Source organism: Podarcis cretensis (genome assembly GCF_951804945.1).
Source record: "Podarcis cretensis genome assembly, chromosome: 13".
Taxonomy (NCBI): Eukaryota; Metazoa; Chordata; class Lepidosauria; order Squamata; family Lacertidae; genus Podarcis; species Podarcis cretensis.
In genome coordinates, this window is record NC_137182.1 from 57,002,630 (window position 1) to 57,017,124 (window position 14,495).

At 46.2% G+C, this 14,495-nt stretch overlaps 3 protein-coding genes and 1 long non-coding RNA gene across 10 annotated transcripts in view; 1 reads left to right on the top strand and 3 right to left on the bottom strand.

Moving 5' to 3' along the window:
- The window catches only part of LOC307202369, a 39,719-nt gene that overhangs the window by 22,473 nt on the left and 2,751 nt on the right, over positions 1–14,495 (top strand). The gene's annotated exons all lie outside the window — the stretch shown is intronic.
- LOC307202250 (uncharacterized protein) overlaps positions 1–14,495 on the bottom strand; it is a 47,443-nt gene that overhangs the window by 15,242 nt on the left and 17,706 nt on the right. The window lies entirely within an intron of this gene.
- LOC307202194 (uncharacterized protein) overlaps positions 1–14,495 on the bottom strand; it is a 31,956-nt gene that overhangs the window by 7,892 nt on the left and 9,569 nt on the right. The gene's annotated exons all lie outside the window — the stretch shown is intronic.
- LOC307202207 (uncharacterized protein) overlaps positions 126–14,495 on the bottom strand; it is a 32,042-nt gene continuing 17,672 nt past the window's right edge. The window contains exons 1-3 of one of the 7 annotated variants that reach the window (XM_079951997.1): positions 8,012–8,052; positions 5,579–5,718; positions 126–1,747 (exon numbers count right to left, since the gene is read on the bottom strand). In XM_079951997.1, the coding sequence (XP_079808123.1) occupies positions 414–1,747; positions 5,579–5,591 (1,347 nt within the window). In that variant the 5' untranslated portion in view covers positions 5,592–5,718; positions 8,012–8,052 and the 3' untranslated portion in view covers positions 126–413. Of the gene's footprint in view, positions 1,748–1,869; positions 2,082–4,903; positions 5,030–5,578; positions 5,719–8,011; positions 8,053–9,393; positions 12,148–14,022; positions 14,150–14,495 lie in introns of those variants that run through there. The other 6 variants (XM_079952001.1, XM_079952000.1, XR_013832821.1 and 3 more) reach the window with 6 other exon arrangements.

The window sequence follows — 14,495 nt, forward strand, 5'->3', positions numbered from 1 at the left end:
CTTCTGGGGCCAAACCTTTTGAACCAGAGTTCTGGATCTGCTTCATCCCTGACAAGCTGGAATGGGTGCAGAGGAGGGGGACCAAGGTGATCAAGGTTCTGGAAACCAAGACTTTGGAGAAACGGTTGAGGGAGCCGGGATGTTTATTATGGAGAAAAGGAAATGGAGAAGGAGATGTGATAGACATCTTCCAACATCGAAAGGGCTGTGCCATAGAAGATTGAGCAAACTTGCTTCTTCCTGTTCTGGTTTAAGGAGGACCCAAACCAATGCATTCAAGATACAAGTAAGGAAAATCTGATGAAACATCAGGAAGAACTTTCTGAAAGCAAGAACTGTTTGACTGTGGAACAAACAAGTACAGGACTATTCTTGAATTGAAGGTTTTAAAGCAAAGGTTGGGTGGCCATCTGTCATGAATTCTTTTGTTGAATATCCTTCATTGCAGGGGGTTGGAGAAGATGACTCTCACCGTCCAATCCAATGCAACAATTCAATGATTCAAGGGGAATCTGATTCTCCCTGCTGTGAGTTCTTTGATGGGAAGTGAGAAAGGACTCCTGACTAAAACTCTCTCCGCATTCCAAGCATTTATATGGTCTCTCCATTGTATGAATTATTTGATGGGAAATGAGATGGGAGTCCTGACTAAAACTCCTTCCACATTCTAAGCATTTATATGGGCTCTCCCAGGAGTGAGTTCTTTGATGGGAAGTGAGACCTGCCTTCTGTGTGAATCTCTTTCCACATTCCAAGCACTGAAATGGTCTCTCCCCTCTATGAATAATCTGATGGGAAGTGAGCTTAGTGCTCTCATTGAAGCTTTTTCCACATTCTGAGCACTGATAAGGTTTTTTATGAATTCTTTGATGGGCAGCAAGGGTTGCACTCTGATTGAAACTCTTTCCACATTCTGAGCACTGAAAAGGTTTTTCGCCTGTATGAATTCTTTGATGGACCGTGAGTAGGTCACTCCGACTGAAGCTCTTCCCACATTCCGAGCACCGGTAAGGTTTTTCCCCTGTATGAATTCTTTGATGTGAAATGAAGCTGCACCTGTGACTGAAGCTCTTTTGACATTCCTCACACTGATATGGTTTCTCCCCTGTATGAATTCTTTCGTGGATAATGAGATGACCGCTCCGAGTGAAGCTCTTTCCACATTCCAAGCACTGGTAGGATTTCTTCAAAATGGGATTTCTTTGATGGGAAGTTGAATGGGAACTTTGATTGAAGCTCTTTCCACAATCCAAGTATCGAAAAGGTTTCTCCTCTGTATGAATTCTTTGATGGAAAACGAGGCTGGACCTGTGACTGAAGCTCTTCCCACATTCCAGGCATTGAAAAGGTTTCTCCCGTGTATGAATTCGTTGATGGGAAATGAGCTGGAACTTTTGACTGAAGCTCTTTCCACATTCCAAGCACTGATAAGGCTTCTCCCCTGTATGAAGTCTTTGATGGGTAGTGAGGCTGGACCTGTGACTGAAGCACTTTTGACATTCCTCACACTGATATGGTTTCTCCCCAGTATGAATTCTTTCATGAATAATGAGATGACCCCTCCGACAGAAGCTCTTCCCACACTCCAAGCACTGGTAGGGTTTCTTCGCAATGGGATTTCTTCGAGGGGAAGTTGAATGGGAGCTTTGATTGAAGCTCTTTCCACATTCCAAATATTTACTTGGTTTCTTCTCTGTGTGGATTTCGTCATGGTCTCCCTTGTCCTCCATTTCCAATTCATCATCCCCTGCAACAAAGAGAGAGATGAATTAGAGGCTCAGCAAGAAATGGAGCCCGCAATTATTGAACATTGCTCATTAATGCTTGTGAGAGAGGAATAACTGAAGGGAGTGAGATGGGAGGACTTACTTTAGGGTTCACTGCCTTTGTTGAGTGGCATTCAGAGACATCTTTATGGGAACCTGAGATCCCCAAACCCTGGCTCTTTTCTGGGATAGATTTTGGGATGGATTTTGTTTGGCCCAATCATGGAATCTGTTCCATCTCTAATATCAGTTGCCTTTGACAGAAGCGGTGACTCCAGGGTGGGGGAGGCTGGCTAGTTCTGGGCTGTCGACACCCTGCCAGTAGAGATTATGTGATGATTTATGACAGCCAGGGCAAAGATACCAGTACCACGCTCTCCCTTTGAAGATTGGGAGATGAATTGGAATGAACCTAACATGCTCTGAAGGAGCCACTTTTCACACTGAGATAAGAAGTTTCTTTTCGGGGATTTTCAACATTAAATACAATGAAAGCCAAACTAAATAAAAATAAAACAGAGAGAATAAATGGAAAAAGAAACAAACAAATAACAGAAGAAGAGGAGAAAAAGAAAGAAGCCCTCTATCAAGGTTGTATCTTAACCGTTATTCTGGAGCAAAGGAATGGAGCCATGGACAGAAACACTAAGAAACATTCTGTGACGGCAGAGAAAGAGCTGGGAGAGAAATGATCTTTTGTTCAAACTGAAGTAAACTCAGGGGGGAAAGCCACCAAGCAGCTGGTAACTTGTCTGGAGAGAAAAAAAATGGAAGAATTGGAATGGAAGGACTTTTAGGCTTCTGGTCAACACCCACATTCAAGGGTGGCAGTTCTTTAGAACCCCTCTGGGGATTGTGAATAAGTTCAGGCAGAGGGAGGGAGAGAATGAAGCATGTCCTCTCCCAGACGTCTCTGGGAAGAATCAGAGAGACTAAGGTGCATGTAGATGTTGGCTGACCCCATGACTGCCTCCATGGAAGAAGAAATGAAGGGGACGCTGGGAGTGAGTTCTCTGCCAAAGAACCAGCCTCCAGAGCCTTTTTCTGAAGCGTGGAAAGATTCCTCCTTCAATCTGGCTAATTGGATGAAACTAAGAGCATTCTCTGGACAAGATATGCAACGCAGGTTGTGACTTAACCAGCTGTCGTGTAAGAACTGGAATTTCTGAAGATACCTGCACCAGACTTGAATAGAGAAGGAGGGGGGCAGACTGTTTTATGTTACACTATTTCCCCATGTACTGTTGGGAACGTGGGACTTTTGGCTGAGGAAAGCAGACGTTTTTATGTTTTACTGGGAATTTGAAAAAGTCTTACTATGCCTGCCCTCCTCTGACTAAGGACTGACTGATTGGTCATTCGATTTGTGTTTACAATCATCTCTGTGCATTGTTTGCTGTTTCTGGAGGGAGAAACGTAGGAATTGCAATTTACGACTCTTCAGACTAGCAAGAATGCAGTCTACTCTGTTACTATGGAAGGAACTCTGGCCATGAAGAGGTTGAGAGGAGCGTGACGCAGCTTGGCATAGAGGCCAAACAGGTGACCTGGAGGTACTGGACAGGATGTGCCTGCTGTGTGTTGGAGAGGGACAGAGACTCTAATGGCGGGGCTGTTTGATAAATTATTCTGTTTGAGAGCCAGATTTATCTGCGGTTGTAATCTCTGTGGAGGAATATCTGAAGTGACCTTGGGCAGCATGAGCAGGAACATAAGAGATGCAGTTAAGCAGCAAAACAATGGATCTGAACAAGGAAAATGCAGGGTACAAGTTGGAAGACAACAATGAACTCTGAAAAATGGAACTTATTAAAATTCAAGCAAATGTTTAAAGGGAAGATGGAGTAATAACCACAACAGCTGTCACTGAATATATATACAGGGTGAGTCTTATTAAGGTTCACTTTTTCCGTATGCAGGGATGTAAAGGAGCAGCTGATGTATAATGATTTTGGTTAATACTAGGGACGCGGGTGGTGCTGTGGTCTAAACCACACAGCCCAGGGCTTGCCGATCAGAAGGTCGGCAGTTTGAATCCCCGCAATGGGGTGAGCTCCCGTTGCTCAGTCCCTGCTCCTGCCAACCTAGCAGTTCGAAAGCACGTCAAAGTGCAAGTAGATAAATAGGTACCGCTCCGGCGGGAAGGTAAACGGTGTTTCCGTGCGCTGCTCTGGTTTGCCAGAAGTGGCTTAGTCATGCTAGCCACATGACCCGGAAGCTGTACACCGGCTCCCTCAGCCAATAAAGCGAGATGAGCACCGCAACCCCAGAGTCGGCCTGGACCTAATGGTCAGGGGTCCCTTTACCTTTAGAGGATGTTATCTAGAGATTAACTGAGAACAATAAACAGCAATAGAGGTTCATCTTGGACATATCTTATACGTGGAATGGAAAGCCGGTTTGGGAAAATTATATGAAACTGAATTAATTGGTTTGCAATTGATTTGCAGCAATTTGGAAGAACAAGAAAAAATAAATGAAAGAAGTGGAAATGGAAGGACTTTTCTTCCTAAATCAAGGTGGGACATCATGGCCAACAGGAGATGGGATTGGGTACAAATTAATGAACATATAATAAGTAAAGAATTATTTATTATTATCATCCAGATAAGAAACATTTGTTATACTGGACTGGAGGAAGAATTTTCTTGATAGCTAGTGATAATAACAACTGGACTTTTTGCGTGGAAAGCAAAATGAACGAACTTGAGGAGTCTGGGACTGATGATCGAGAAAACACCGCCTAGCAGATTGAGGAACAGCTGGGCATTCTCTTGCAGTGCAGCTGGATATTATCCTGGAGTGAATGCTTTGAATACTTTAAACAATCTGAATACAGTGGTACCTCGGGTTACATACGCTTCAGGTTACAGACTCCGCTAACCCAGAAATAGTACCTCGGGTTAAGAACTTTGCTTCAGGATGAGAACAGAAATTGCGCGGCGGCAGCAGCAGGAGGCCCCATTAGCTCAAGTGGTGCTTCAGGTTAAGAACAGTTTCAGGTTAAGAATGGACCTCCGGAACGAATTAAGTACGTAACCAGAGGTACCTCTGTATACATAATGGGCAGAGGAAGAATAGGAAGTCCTCTCTATTTATTTCCTTTATTTCTATTTTCCTTTTTCAGTGATACTTACTGTAGCTTTACTCCATTTTTTTTGTTAGTTCTATTTTTGTCCTTGTTTTATTTTGTATTTTCAAGTCCTCGACGCTGGTCTGAGGAGGATATTCACAGAAAGCTGCTGTATTACTGATGAAGGACCCTGCGGGAGAGGCAGGGAAGGGATCATCTCCCAGAGAAGGAGGTTGGGAGAAGAAAGTGAAGTTCCCTGGTGAGAGCTGGGAGCGTTGATCCCATTTTTTGTGAGATGAGGGTTAAGATCTACCCCTGGTAGAGGGCACTGTATTTTATTTTTTCTTCTCTCTCACTCTCTTTCCCCTATTCTGTTTTTTTCTTTCTCTCTTTGTTACTGTTCTTTTCTTCTCTATGTTTATATAGATCAGTTGGTTTTTAATTCTATTGTATGTTGAAAACTTTCAACAACAAAAACAAGCTACTTCAATTTCCCTAACCACTCTGAAACCTACATTTAAAAAGGACTGGGCAATTCAGATCAGCCTTGTTTTAAAAGGCATAAGTGGTGGAAGAATATTCACAGGCAAAACAGACAATAGCCTCCATTCAAGGTAAATTGTGTGGGTGCAAGAATCCCAGATGCTGTAGGTGGCGCTGTCAAAATCCATCAAAATCTGGGAGGTTTGTCACATATATATGGAATTTCAAAACATATTGATCCAACAGGGAGCCTTACCAAGAGAGGCCATGATCCCACAATTATCACCTATTTTTCTCCTCTATGACTTCCGTATGCAGTGCTTTCTGGTCAGGGTCCAGCAACGCCCACTCCTCACCCAGGAAACGAACAATGACGCTTTCAAAGCACAGTGAACTCTAAGAAAAAGAGAGAGAAAGGTCCTCCTCTTAGCCAGTATAATTATTTACTATGAACTGATTTGTTGTTTCCCACCTGTGCTGTTTTAATGGGATTGTCTTGCCGCACATTGTAAGTATGGATGCTTCTTTTAACATCTTACTGGAATTATTTTATTTTGTGTTTTGTTGTGTGCATTAGGCCAACTTCAAGAGGCATATGGGGACACAAGGTGGAGAGGGTGGGGAAAGCCCAGTTTTGCAATAGAGGGAGCTGGTTAGGCAGAGGTCAGCAAACTTTTTCAGCAGGGGGCCGGTCCACTACCCCTCGGACCTTGTAGGAGGCTGGACTATATTTTGGAAAAAAATATGAACAAATTCCTAAGCCCCACAAATAACCCAGAGATGCATTTTAAATAAAAGCACACATTCTACTCATGTAAAAACATGCTGATTCCCGGACTGTCCATGGGCTGGATTCAGAAGGCAATTGGGCCGGATCTGGCCCCCGGGTCTTAGTTTGCCTACCCATGTGGTTAGGTGTATCCTGGCCATGGTTTTTTATGGACTGGAAACTGGTGGGAAGCATATTTTAGTATTTCTACTATTTAGAAAAATAAAACAGAAACTACTGTTAAATAATGCTAGCGACATTCAGAAGGAAAAATAAGGGGAGGGGGCTGTTCCTTATTCTCAGCAATGGAACACTCTCCCTTGGACTCCTACCATGGAGGTTTTTAAAGCGTCATGGATGCTGTAATTGAAATGGCTATATTACCGTGGTTTTGACTGTCCCTCAGGGTCCCTTCCAACTCCACAATTCTATTAAAGTCTCCTTTGCTGAGTGTGTTGCCCTCTACGTTAAGGTTACCAGACGTCCCCGTTTCCCGGGGACAGCCCCCAGATTTACAAATCAGTCCCCATACAAAATCCATTGAAGTTGAAAAGTGTCCCTGGAGTAATTGAAAAAAATCTGGTAACCTTAACTCTACGTAGAGCTGCCTTTGAAGAGGACTCGGAGACTGGTCCAAAATGCAGCAGCCAGATTAGGGGCTGAGCTCCCGCACTTTATTTATGGGATTTATATCCCCCCCCCCTTTTTCTCCAAGGAGATCCAGGTGGCATCCATGGGTCTATCCAGGGACGTCTTTTCTACTGGGCGTAGTGGTGTGGCGAGCCAGGGCGCCAAGCAGTGCAGGGTGCCAGGCGGAGAGCGGGGAGGTATGCCAGGCAGAGCGGGGGCTTGGTGCCTGCGTGCCTCCAGCACCTGTTGAAGGCAGGAAGGCTCGGAATCTGGAGCTCTCTCCGCTGGCCTGGCTCCGAGACACACCACCTTGGCTGCGTGGTGTGTGCTTGCATCCCAAGCTCTGCGCATAAGAAACTTGACTCTACCACTGCTCCCCCCATCCACTCTACCTCCAATGATCCCCGTGCTCGAGGCTACTCGCTGCAACTGCTGCCCCCAGCGCCCCTCCCTCCTTCCCCTGCCTCCTCCCGCTGCCCCCACCACCTCGGCACTCCTTCACACGAACCTTGTCATGCTCCCCCCGCAAGGGTGGGGAGACTGCGGCTGAGCGAGTGTGCTTCTCTGCTGCAGCAATGCAAACTCGCTTCGCCTGTCCCTGCCCGAACGAGACCCCCCCTGCCGCCCCCATTGCGCCTGGCTGCCCAGCCCCACACCACGATCTCACCACGGCAGCCGATGTCCGGCTGTGTGCGAGGGTGGGAGCAGCCTTTCCTAAAAAAGGTCAAAATGGGGGGGGGGGGGCGCCAGAGGGATCTTTGCACCACTGCGCCGGATATGCTTAAGACGGGCCTGGGTCTACCCCCTACCCATTTCGCCCAACATTTTAGTGGAAGTTTCTGCATTGCACAGGGTTGGACTAGACTAGGAGCCTTGGGGTCTAAACCACGGAGCCTCTTGTGGCTGCTGATCGTGAGGTCGGTGGTTTGACACAGCACAAGGGAGGAGGGAGCTCCCAGCTCCGGCCAAGCTAGCAGCTCGAAAGCATGCAAGGGCAATAGATCAATAGGTACCGCTCCGGCGGGAAGGTAAACGCCGTCTGCTCTGGCCCTCGGCACGGTGTCCCGCTGCGCCAGAAGCGGGTTAGTCCTGCTGGTCAGCTGACAAAGTCCGGCTCCCTCAAATCAGCGAGGGGGTCGCACCCCATAATCCCCTTGGACTGAGGATCCAGGGGTCCTGACCCTTTTACCGTGGATGGGGGGGTCCCACGCTGCATGGATTGGGAAGATCCCCCTCCGCCCCCTCCCCTTCTCCCCAATGCACCCTCTGGGGAAGGGAGAGGAGGCTCACCAGATCCCGGAAGAGAGCGGGCAGATCCCTTCCTCTCGAGGGCGGGGCTTCTCCTCCGGAGGACCGGCCAGCTTCGCCTTCCTTTCCTGTCCGCTCTAGGAAGGCAGCTCCGCTCCTCTTAACCCTTGGCAAGCCGAGCACCCCTTCTCTCCCTCTCCAAAGCAGGAGGATTTGGGGCCTCCCTTGGGAACGGCAGCAGGAGGGGCAGCTGGAAGGGGGAAACCCCAGCGGGGAATCGGAGGGGTGGGGGGACCCCCTTCCTCCGTGGGTTCTTTTCTCTTTTCTCCCCTCCGCCCATTCTGCATAGCAATTCCCTTCCCTCTGCCCCAGCAACGAGGGCCAAGTCCCAGGCGCCTTTCCATCTCCGGGGAGACAGAGCTCAGCCCCCCTCAGAGCAGCCCCACTTCCAAGGCCCCGTGTCAGAAAGCAGCGAGGAGGCAAAACTAAGGGGGGGGGGAGAGAGAGGGAGGGAGACGGACAGCTGAGCCCGGGCCGAGTCTGGAGCTGCAGTCCCTCAGCAACGCCACCAGGGGGCTGGATCCTCTCTCTCTGATTGGCTACTGAGAGTGCCAGCCGGGGGCGGAGCCAGCCCTTTTGGCGGGAAGGTGAGAGGCGCCTTTTCTGAGGGAGTTTTGAGGCTGGAGCTGAGACGGGAGGAAGGGAGGAGGAGGAGAGGCTGAGTCTGAGGGAGAAGTGGCTCTGCCTGAGGAGAATCTCGGGGGCCAGAAGGAGGAGAGAGGAAGAGGGGGGAGAGAAAGAAGAGGGCCGAGGGATCCCCTGGGTCTGGCGCGCAAAATAAAACGCCTCAGGAGGGGCATTGCTGAGAGAGAGGGAGGCTGAGGGAAAGTATTAGCCTGTGAAGGAACCTGGGCTGTGCGGAGGCAGAGCTAGCTGCGTCAGCCCCTGGAGCAGCACACATGCTGTGCAGCTGGGGGCAGGGCTAGCCACCCCCAGGGGCGCTACCTGCAGCAAGTGTCCAGGGGGGCAATGTCACCCCCCAGGGCTGACACTCGGGGCAGCCCATCCTCACCGCACCCCCTTCCTCTAACAGTGGGGCTGTTTCAAGAGTATTTAACTGCAACACCTGTCATAACTAGGAGAAAGACAGTGAAGCAACAGTAGCATTATTGGGGTAATGCTACCAGTTCACTTCACGGTATGTTGTAAGAGTTTCTTTTTATGAAGCATTTTGAACACTTCAGATGCAGAGGCTGCGTTTATCTCCTCCTGTTGTGCCACTGCCACCTTCGCTCTGGCAGTGCCCACACCCTCCTGCACTGCCTTCCCACTGTCTTCAAGGGGCCCAGCTGTGAGCTCAGTCTTTACTGGGTCTTCCACCAAACCCCCCTTTCTGAACACTTCACAACCAACATACCAAGGAATGATGCGTCTGGAGTATAACTGATTTATTAAATAATAAACAAGAAGTTCAAGGTAACTTTGTGTACATAAGCATATGCTTTCAGATGTTCCTGTTCCTTTTTTTTTTTTACTTTATTAAAACTGAAACAAGGGGCAATATGCTGTTCCTATTCTACTGCTCTAACCAACCCTGCTACTACCCCCCACCCTCCCCACTCCAAGTGTCTCTATTGAAAAGGCCAGATACCATCTTGGCTGTGAGTCCTGGAAGACCTGCTCCCTGCCTTGTAGGCCTTTTCACAAGTGGCCTGGAAGAGTAGGCCCTAGAGTGACTGGTGGACGGACTGACTCCAGCTACGAAAGCTGAGGCTGCTGAATAAACCCTTGGACTTAGGAGGTATGGTCAGGCGTTCTGAGGTTGGAATTTGTATCTTTATTTTACATCTTGTGATTTATGTGGCTATTCTTCAGTTTGGTTGTGTATTTTTTATGAGTTATTTCTAACGACTTTAATTTTATCTATTTATTTGGCTGTTTGTAAAATGTTATACCACCCTTCATTCAAAGATCTCAGGGCGATTCATGGTGTAAAAATACAATATAAAAATAAAAAATACATGCACACTTTCTGAGAGTTTCATTATAGAGCTGTGTGATATAGTGGTTAGAGTGCTGGACTATGACCTGGCAGACCTGGGTTCAAATCCCCACTCAGCCATGAAGCTCACTGTGTGAACTTGGAGGCCAGGAACTGCTTCACAGCCAAACTTATCTCACAGGATTATATAGTCAGCATTAAATGAGATAGGGAAAGAACCGTCTAACAGCACCTTCAAGGACAGGGTGTTATAGGAATGCAATTCATGAATTTCAATATGTCAGGACGTGCATTTAGGCAGGCACAACCAGCTGCACAAATACAAGATGAGGGACAACTAGCTAGCCAGCAGTACACATAAAAAGCATCTAGGGCTCTTATGTCAACAGAGTGAAGCACCAACAAAGAAAGGCTAATGCTATTCTAAGCTGCATCAAGAGAATCACAGCACTGTAGAGTTGGAAGGAGCACAGAGGGTCCTTTAGTCAAACCCCTTGAAGTGCAGGAAAGAGATGTTGCATACGGGGCGGGAAAGGAGGTTTCAGCTTCCTCTCAGTAACGCAGTTTATGCACTTCACTACGGATTATGCATTTTGGATTACCTCCATCCCTTTTGCAAGCTGCTTCCTTTGTATCTCCACAATGGCTTTGATGTCTCTGGGGCCAAACCTTTTGTGCCAGATTCTGAATGAGCTTCATCCCTGATGAGCTGGAATGGGTGCAGAGGAGGGAGAGCAAGGCGATTGAGGGTCTGGAAACCAAGTCTATTGAGGAACAGTTGAGGGAGGTGGGGATGTTTATCATGGAGAAGGTGGAGAAGGAGATGTGAAAGCCGTCTTCCAATATCTGAAGAGCTGGGCCATGGAAGAGGGAACAAGCTTCCAGTGGAAGGACCCAAACCAAGCAAACTTGCTTTTTCGTGGGAAAGACCCACGCCAATACATTCAAGATACAAGTAAGGAGAATCTGATTAAACATCAGGCAGAATTTTTTGACAGTAAGAACCGTTTGACTTTGGAACAAACTAGTTCACGTGGTGGACTCTTCTTGAATTGAAGGATTTTAAGCAAAGGTTGGATGGCCATCTGTCATGAATTCTTTTGTTGAATATCCTGCATTGCAGGGGGTTGGAGAAGACGACCCTCACCATCCAATCCAATACAACAGCTCAAAGATTCTGGGAGACTGTGATTCTCCCCACTATGAGTTCTTTTATGGGAGGTAAGATAGGACTCCTGACTAAAACTCTTTCCACATTCCAAGCATTTATATGGTCTTGCCCCTGTATGAATTATTTGATGGGAAATGAGATAGGAGTCCTGGCTGAAACTTCTTCCACATTCCAAGCATTTATATGGGCTCTCCCAGGTATGTGTTCTTTCATGGGAAGTGAGATTGCCACTATGAGTGAATCTTCTCCCACATTCCCTGCACTGAAATGGTTTCTCCCCTGTATGAATTATTTGATGGGAAGTTAGACCTCCCTTCTGTTTAAAGCTCTTTCCACATTCCAAGCACTGATAGGGTTTCTCCCCTGTATGAATTCTTTGATGGGCAGTGAGCTTGGCGCTTTCCCTGAAGCTCTGCCCACATTCTAAGCAGTGATAAGGTTTTTCTCTTCTATGAATTCTTTGATGGGAAGTGAGATTATATTTCCAGTTGAAGCTCTGCCCACATTCCAAACACTGATAAGGTTTTTCTCTTGTATGAATTCTTTGATGGGAAGTGAGAGTGGCACTTTGACTAAAGCTCTTCCCACATTCCAAGCACTGAAAAGGTTTTTCCCCTGTATGAATTCTTTGGTGGACCATGAGTTGTTCCCCCCGAATAAACCTCTTTCCACATTCCATGCACTGATAAGGTTTCTCCCCTGTGTGAATTCTTTGATGGGAACTGAGGCTGCACCTGTAACTGAAGCTCTTCCCACATTCCAAGCACTTATATGGTTTCTCCCCTGTATGAATTCTCTGATGGATAGTGAGATGACCCCTCTGACTGAAGCTCTTCCCACAGTCCAAGCACTGGTACGGTTTCTTCCCAATGGAATTCCTTTTTTGGGAAGCTGAATGGGAGCTTTGACTAAAGCTCTTTCCACATTCCAAATATTTACTTGGTTTCTCCTCTGTGGGGATTTCATCATAGTCTCCCTTGTTCTTCATTTCTGATTCATCACCATCTGCAGCAAAGAGAGAAATGGATTAGAGCCAGAGCAAAAAATGGAGCCCCCAATTATTGAAAGTGTTTTCTTTTCTTTTTTGTATTTTTCCCCACACCCTAAATTAAGTTTTTTTCTAATAACATGGTTGGTGAAGGTTTTTCGTCTTCCCACTTTGCCATAACAGATTCCAGCATGCCAGCTGTGTTTGACATCGTGACCCTCCAAGTCTAGGAGCTGTGTGTTTTCCAGCAGTATCTAGTCTTTTATCCAACACAGGCAGGCAGCTTCAAAATACAATTCCAAATATGGGAGTGCAGACCCTCCTCTGTCTTTTCTATCAATGAGAATCTTATGTTTTATCCTACGTTTATTCCCCCTCCGAATAAACTTAAACAGGTCTTTTTTGTCAATCTTTTAGGCATCGTGTGTCATTAAGTATTGGGATTGTTTGGAATAAAAATAGAATTTTTGGGAAAATATTATTGCCAAGATTCCCCCCATTGCATTCTGTCTCACGTATCTAAATCTTTTTAATCCCCCCCCCCCAAAGTTTTTGCATTGATATCATTATAGACGATAGGATCCTTTGTCGATACCCACATTCCTAAACACTTCACTTTTTTCTCTATTTCCCAGCCGGTAATTTCCCCTAAATTCATTTTAACTTGGTTACCCATGTTTTTAACTAACATTTTGGTTTTATCTTTATTTATTTTACGTTTATTTTATGTTTCCGAGCACAATTCAAAGTGTTGGTGCTGACCTTTAAAGCCCTAAACGGCCTCGGTCCAGTATACCTGAAGGAGCGTCTCCACCCCCATCATTCTGCCCGAACGCTGAGGTCCAGCGCCGAGGGCCTTCTGGCGGTTCCCTCATTGCGAGAAGCAAAGCTACAGGGAACCAGGCAGAGGGCCTTCTTGGTAGTGGCACGCGCCCTGTGGAATGCCCTTCCAGCAGATGTCAAAGCGATAAACAACTACCTGACATTCAGAAGACATCTTAAGGCAGCCCTGTTCAGGGAAGTTTTTAACGTGTGATATTTTACTGTATTTTTTGTTTCTATGGAAGCCGCCCAGAGTGGCTGGGGAGGCCCAGCCAGATGGGCGGGGTATAAATAATAAATTATTATTATTATTATTATTAATTTTAAAACCCACCAATTTTCCAAATTCAATTACCTCCTTTAATAACTCTAATATACCTTCTAGAGGTTCTTCCAGGGTTAAGACAATATCATCTTTTGTTTTATAATTTTGTTTGCCGACTTTTATTCCCCTATTTTTGTCATTATTCCTAACATTTTGCAGTAACATTTCTAAGGTAAGGATAAATAATAACAGAGAGAGTGGGCACCATTGTCTTTTTCCTTTCCTAATGTTACATTTCTCTGAGACAACATTGTTTATTATAATCTTTGTCCATTGTTCCTTATATAAAGCATTAATGCCTCTTAAGAAGGCATTACCTGGTTCCATCTTCTCCTTCTCCGTTTTTATGATACTTAACTTTTTTCTCTTTTTCGTTTCTGTTGTTTTCTTCTCTATATTTACATTAGTTTGGTTTTTGTTGCATTGTATGTTGAAAGCTTTCAATAATAATAATAATAATAAAAAGGACAGAAGCTACGTCCACTTCCATAACCACTCTGAAGCCTGCTTTAAAAAAAGGCCTGGGCAGCTCAGACCAGCCTGATCCTTGTTTAAAAAGGCATAAGTGGTGGAAGAATATTGGCAGGCAAAACATTCAGTAGCCTCCATTCAAGGTAAATTGTGTGGGTGTGAGAATCCCAGGTGCTGTAGGTGGCGCTGTCAAAATCCATCTAAATCTGGGAGGTTCACCACATATATGTATGGAATTTCAAAACAGATATTAAGCTTCATCAGACAGCCTTACCCAGAGAGGCCATGATCCCACAATTCTCGTCTACAACTTCCCTTTGCAGAGCTCTCTAATCAGGATCCAGCAATGCCCGCCGCTCACGCAGGAAACAAACAGTGACGTCTTCAAAGGACAGTGAACTCTTTAAAAAGAGAGAGAGGAGAAAGGTCTTCCTCTTAACCAGTATGAAGATTATCCTCTATGAATTGTGGGGAGTTTTTTTGTTTCCTGCCTGTCAGGTACCACCCTGTTCTAATGGGATTGTCTTGCTGCACATTTTAAGTATGGACGCTTCTTTTAACATCTTAATGTAATTATTTTATTGTCTGTTGTGGGCATGGTTCTCCCAATGCCCCAAGGTGAACTTCAAGGAGCACATGGGGGACAATGTGCAGATGCTGGGGAAACAGATGGGGCTGGTTAGGCCTGGATGCGCACCAGTGGGACATGGGGCTTGCTCAGCTGGGGAGCGAGAAGACCCAAAGAAG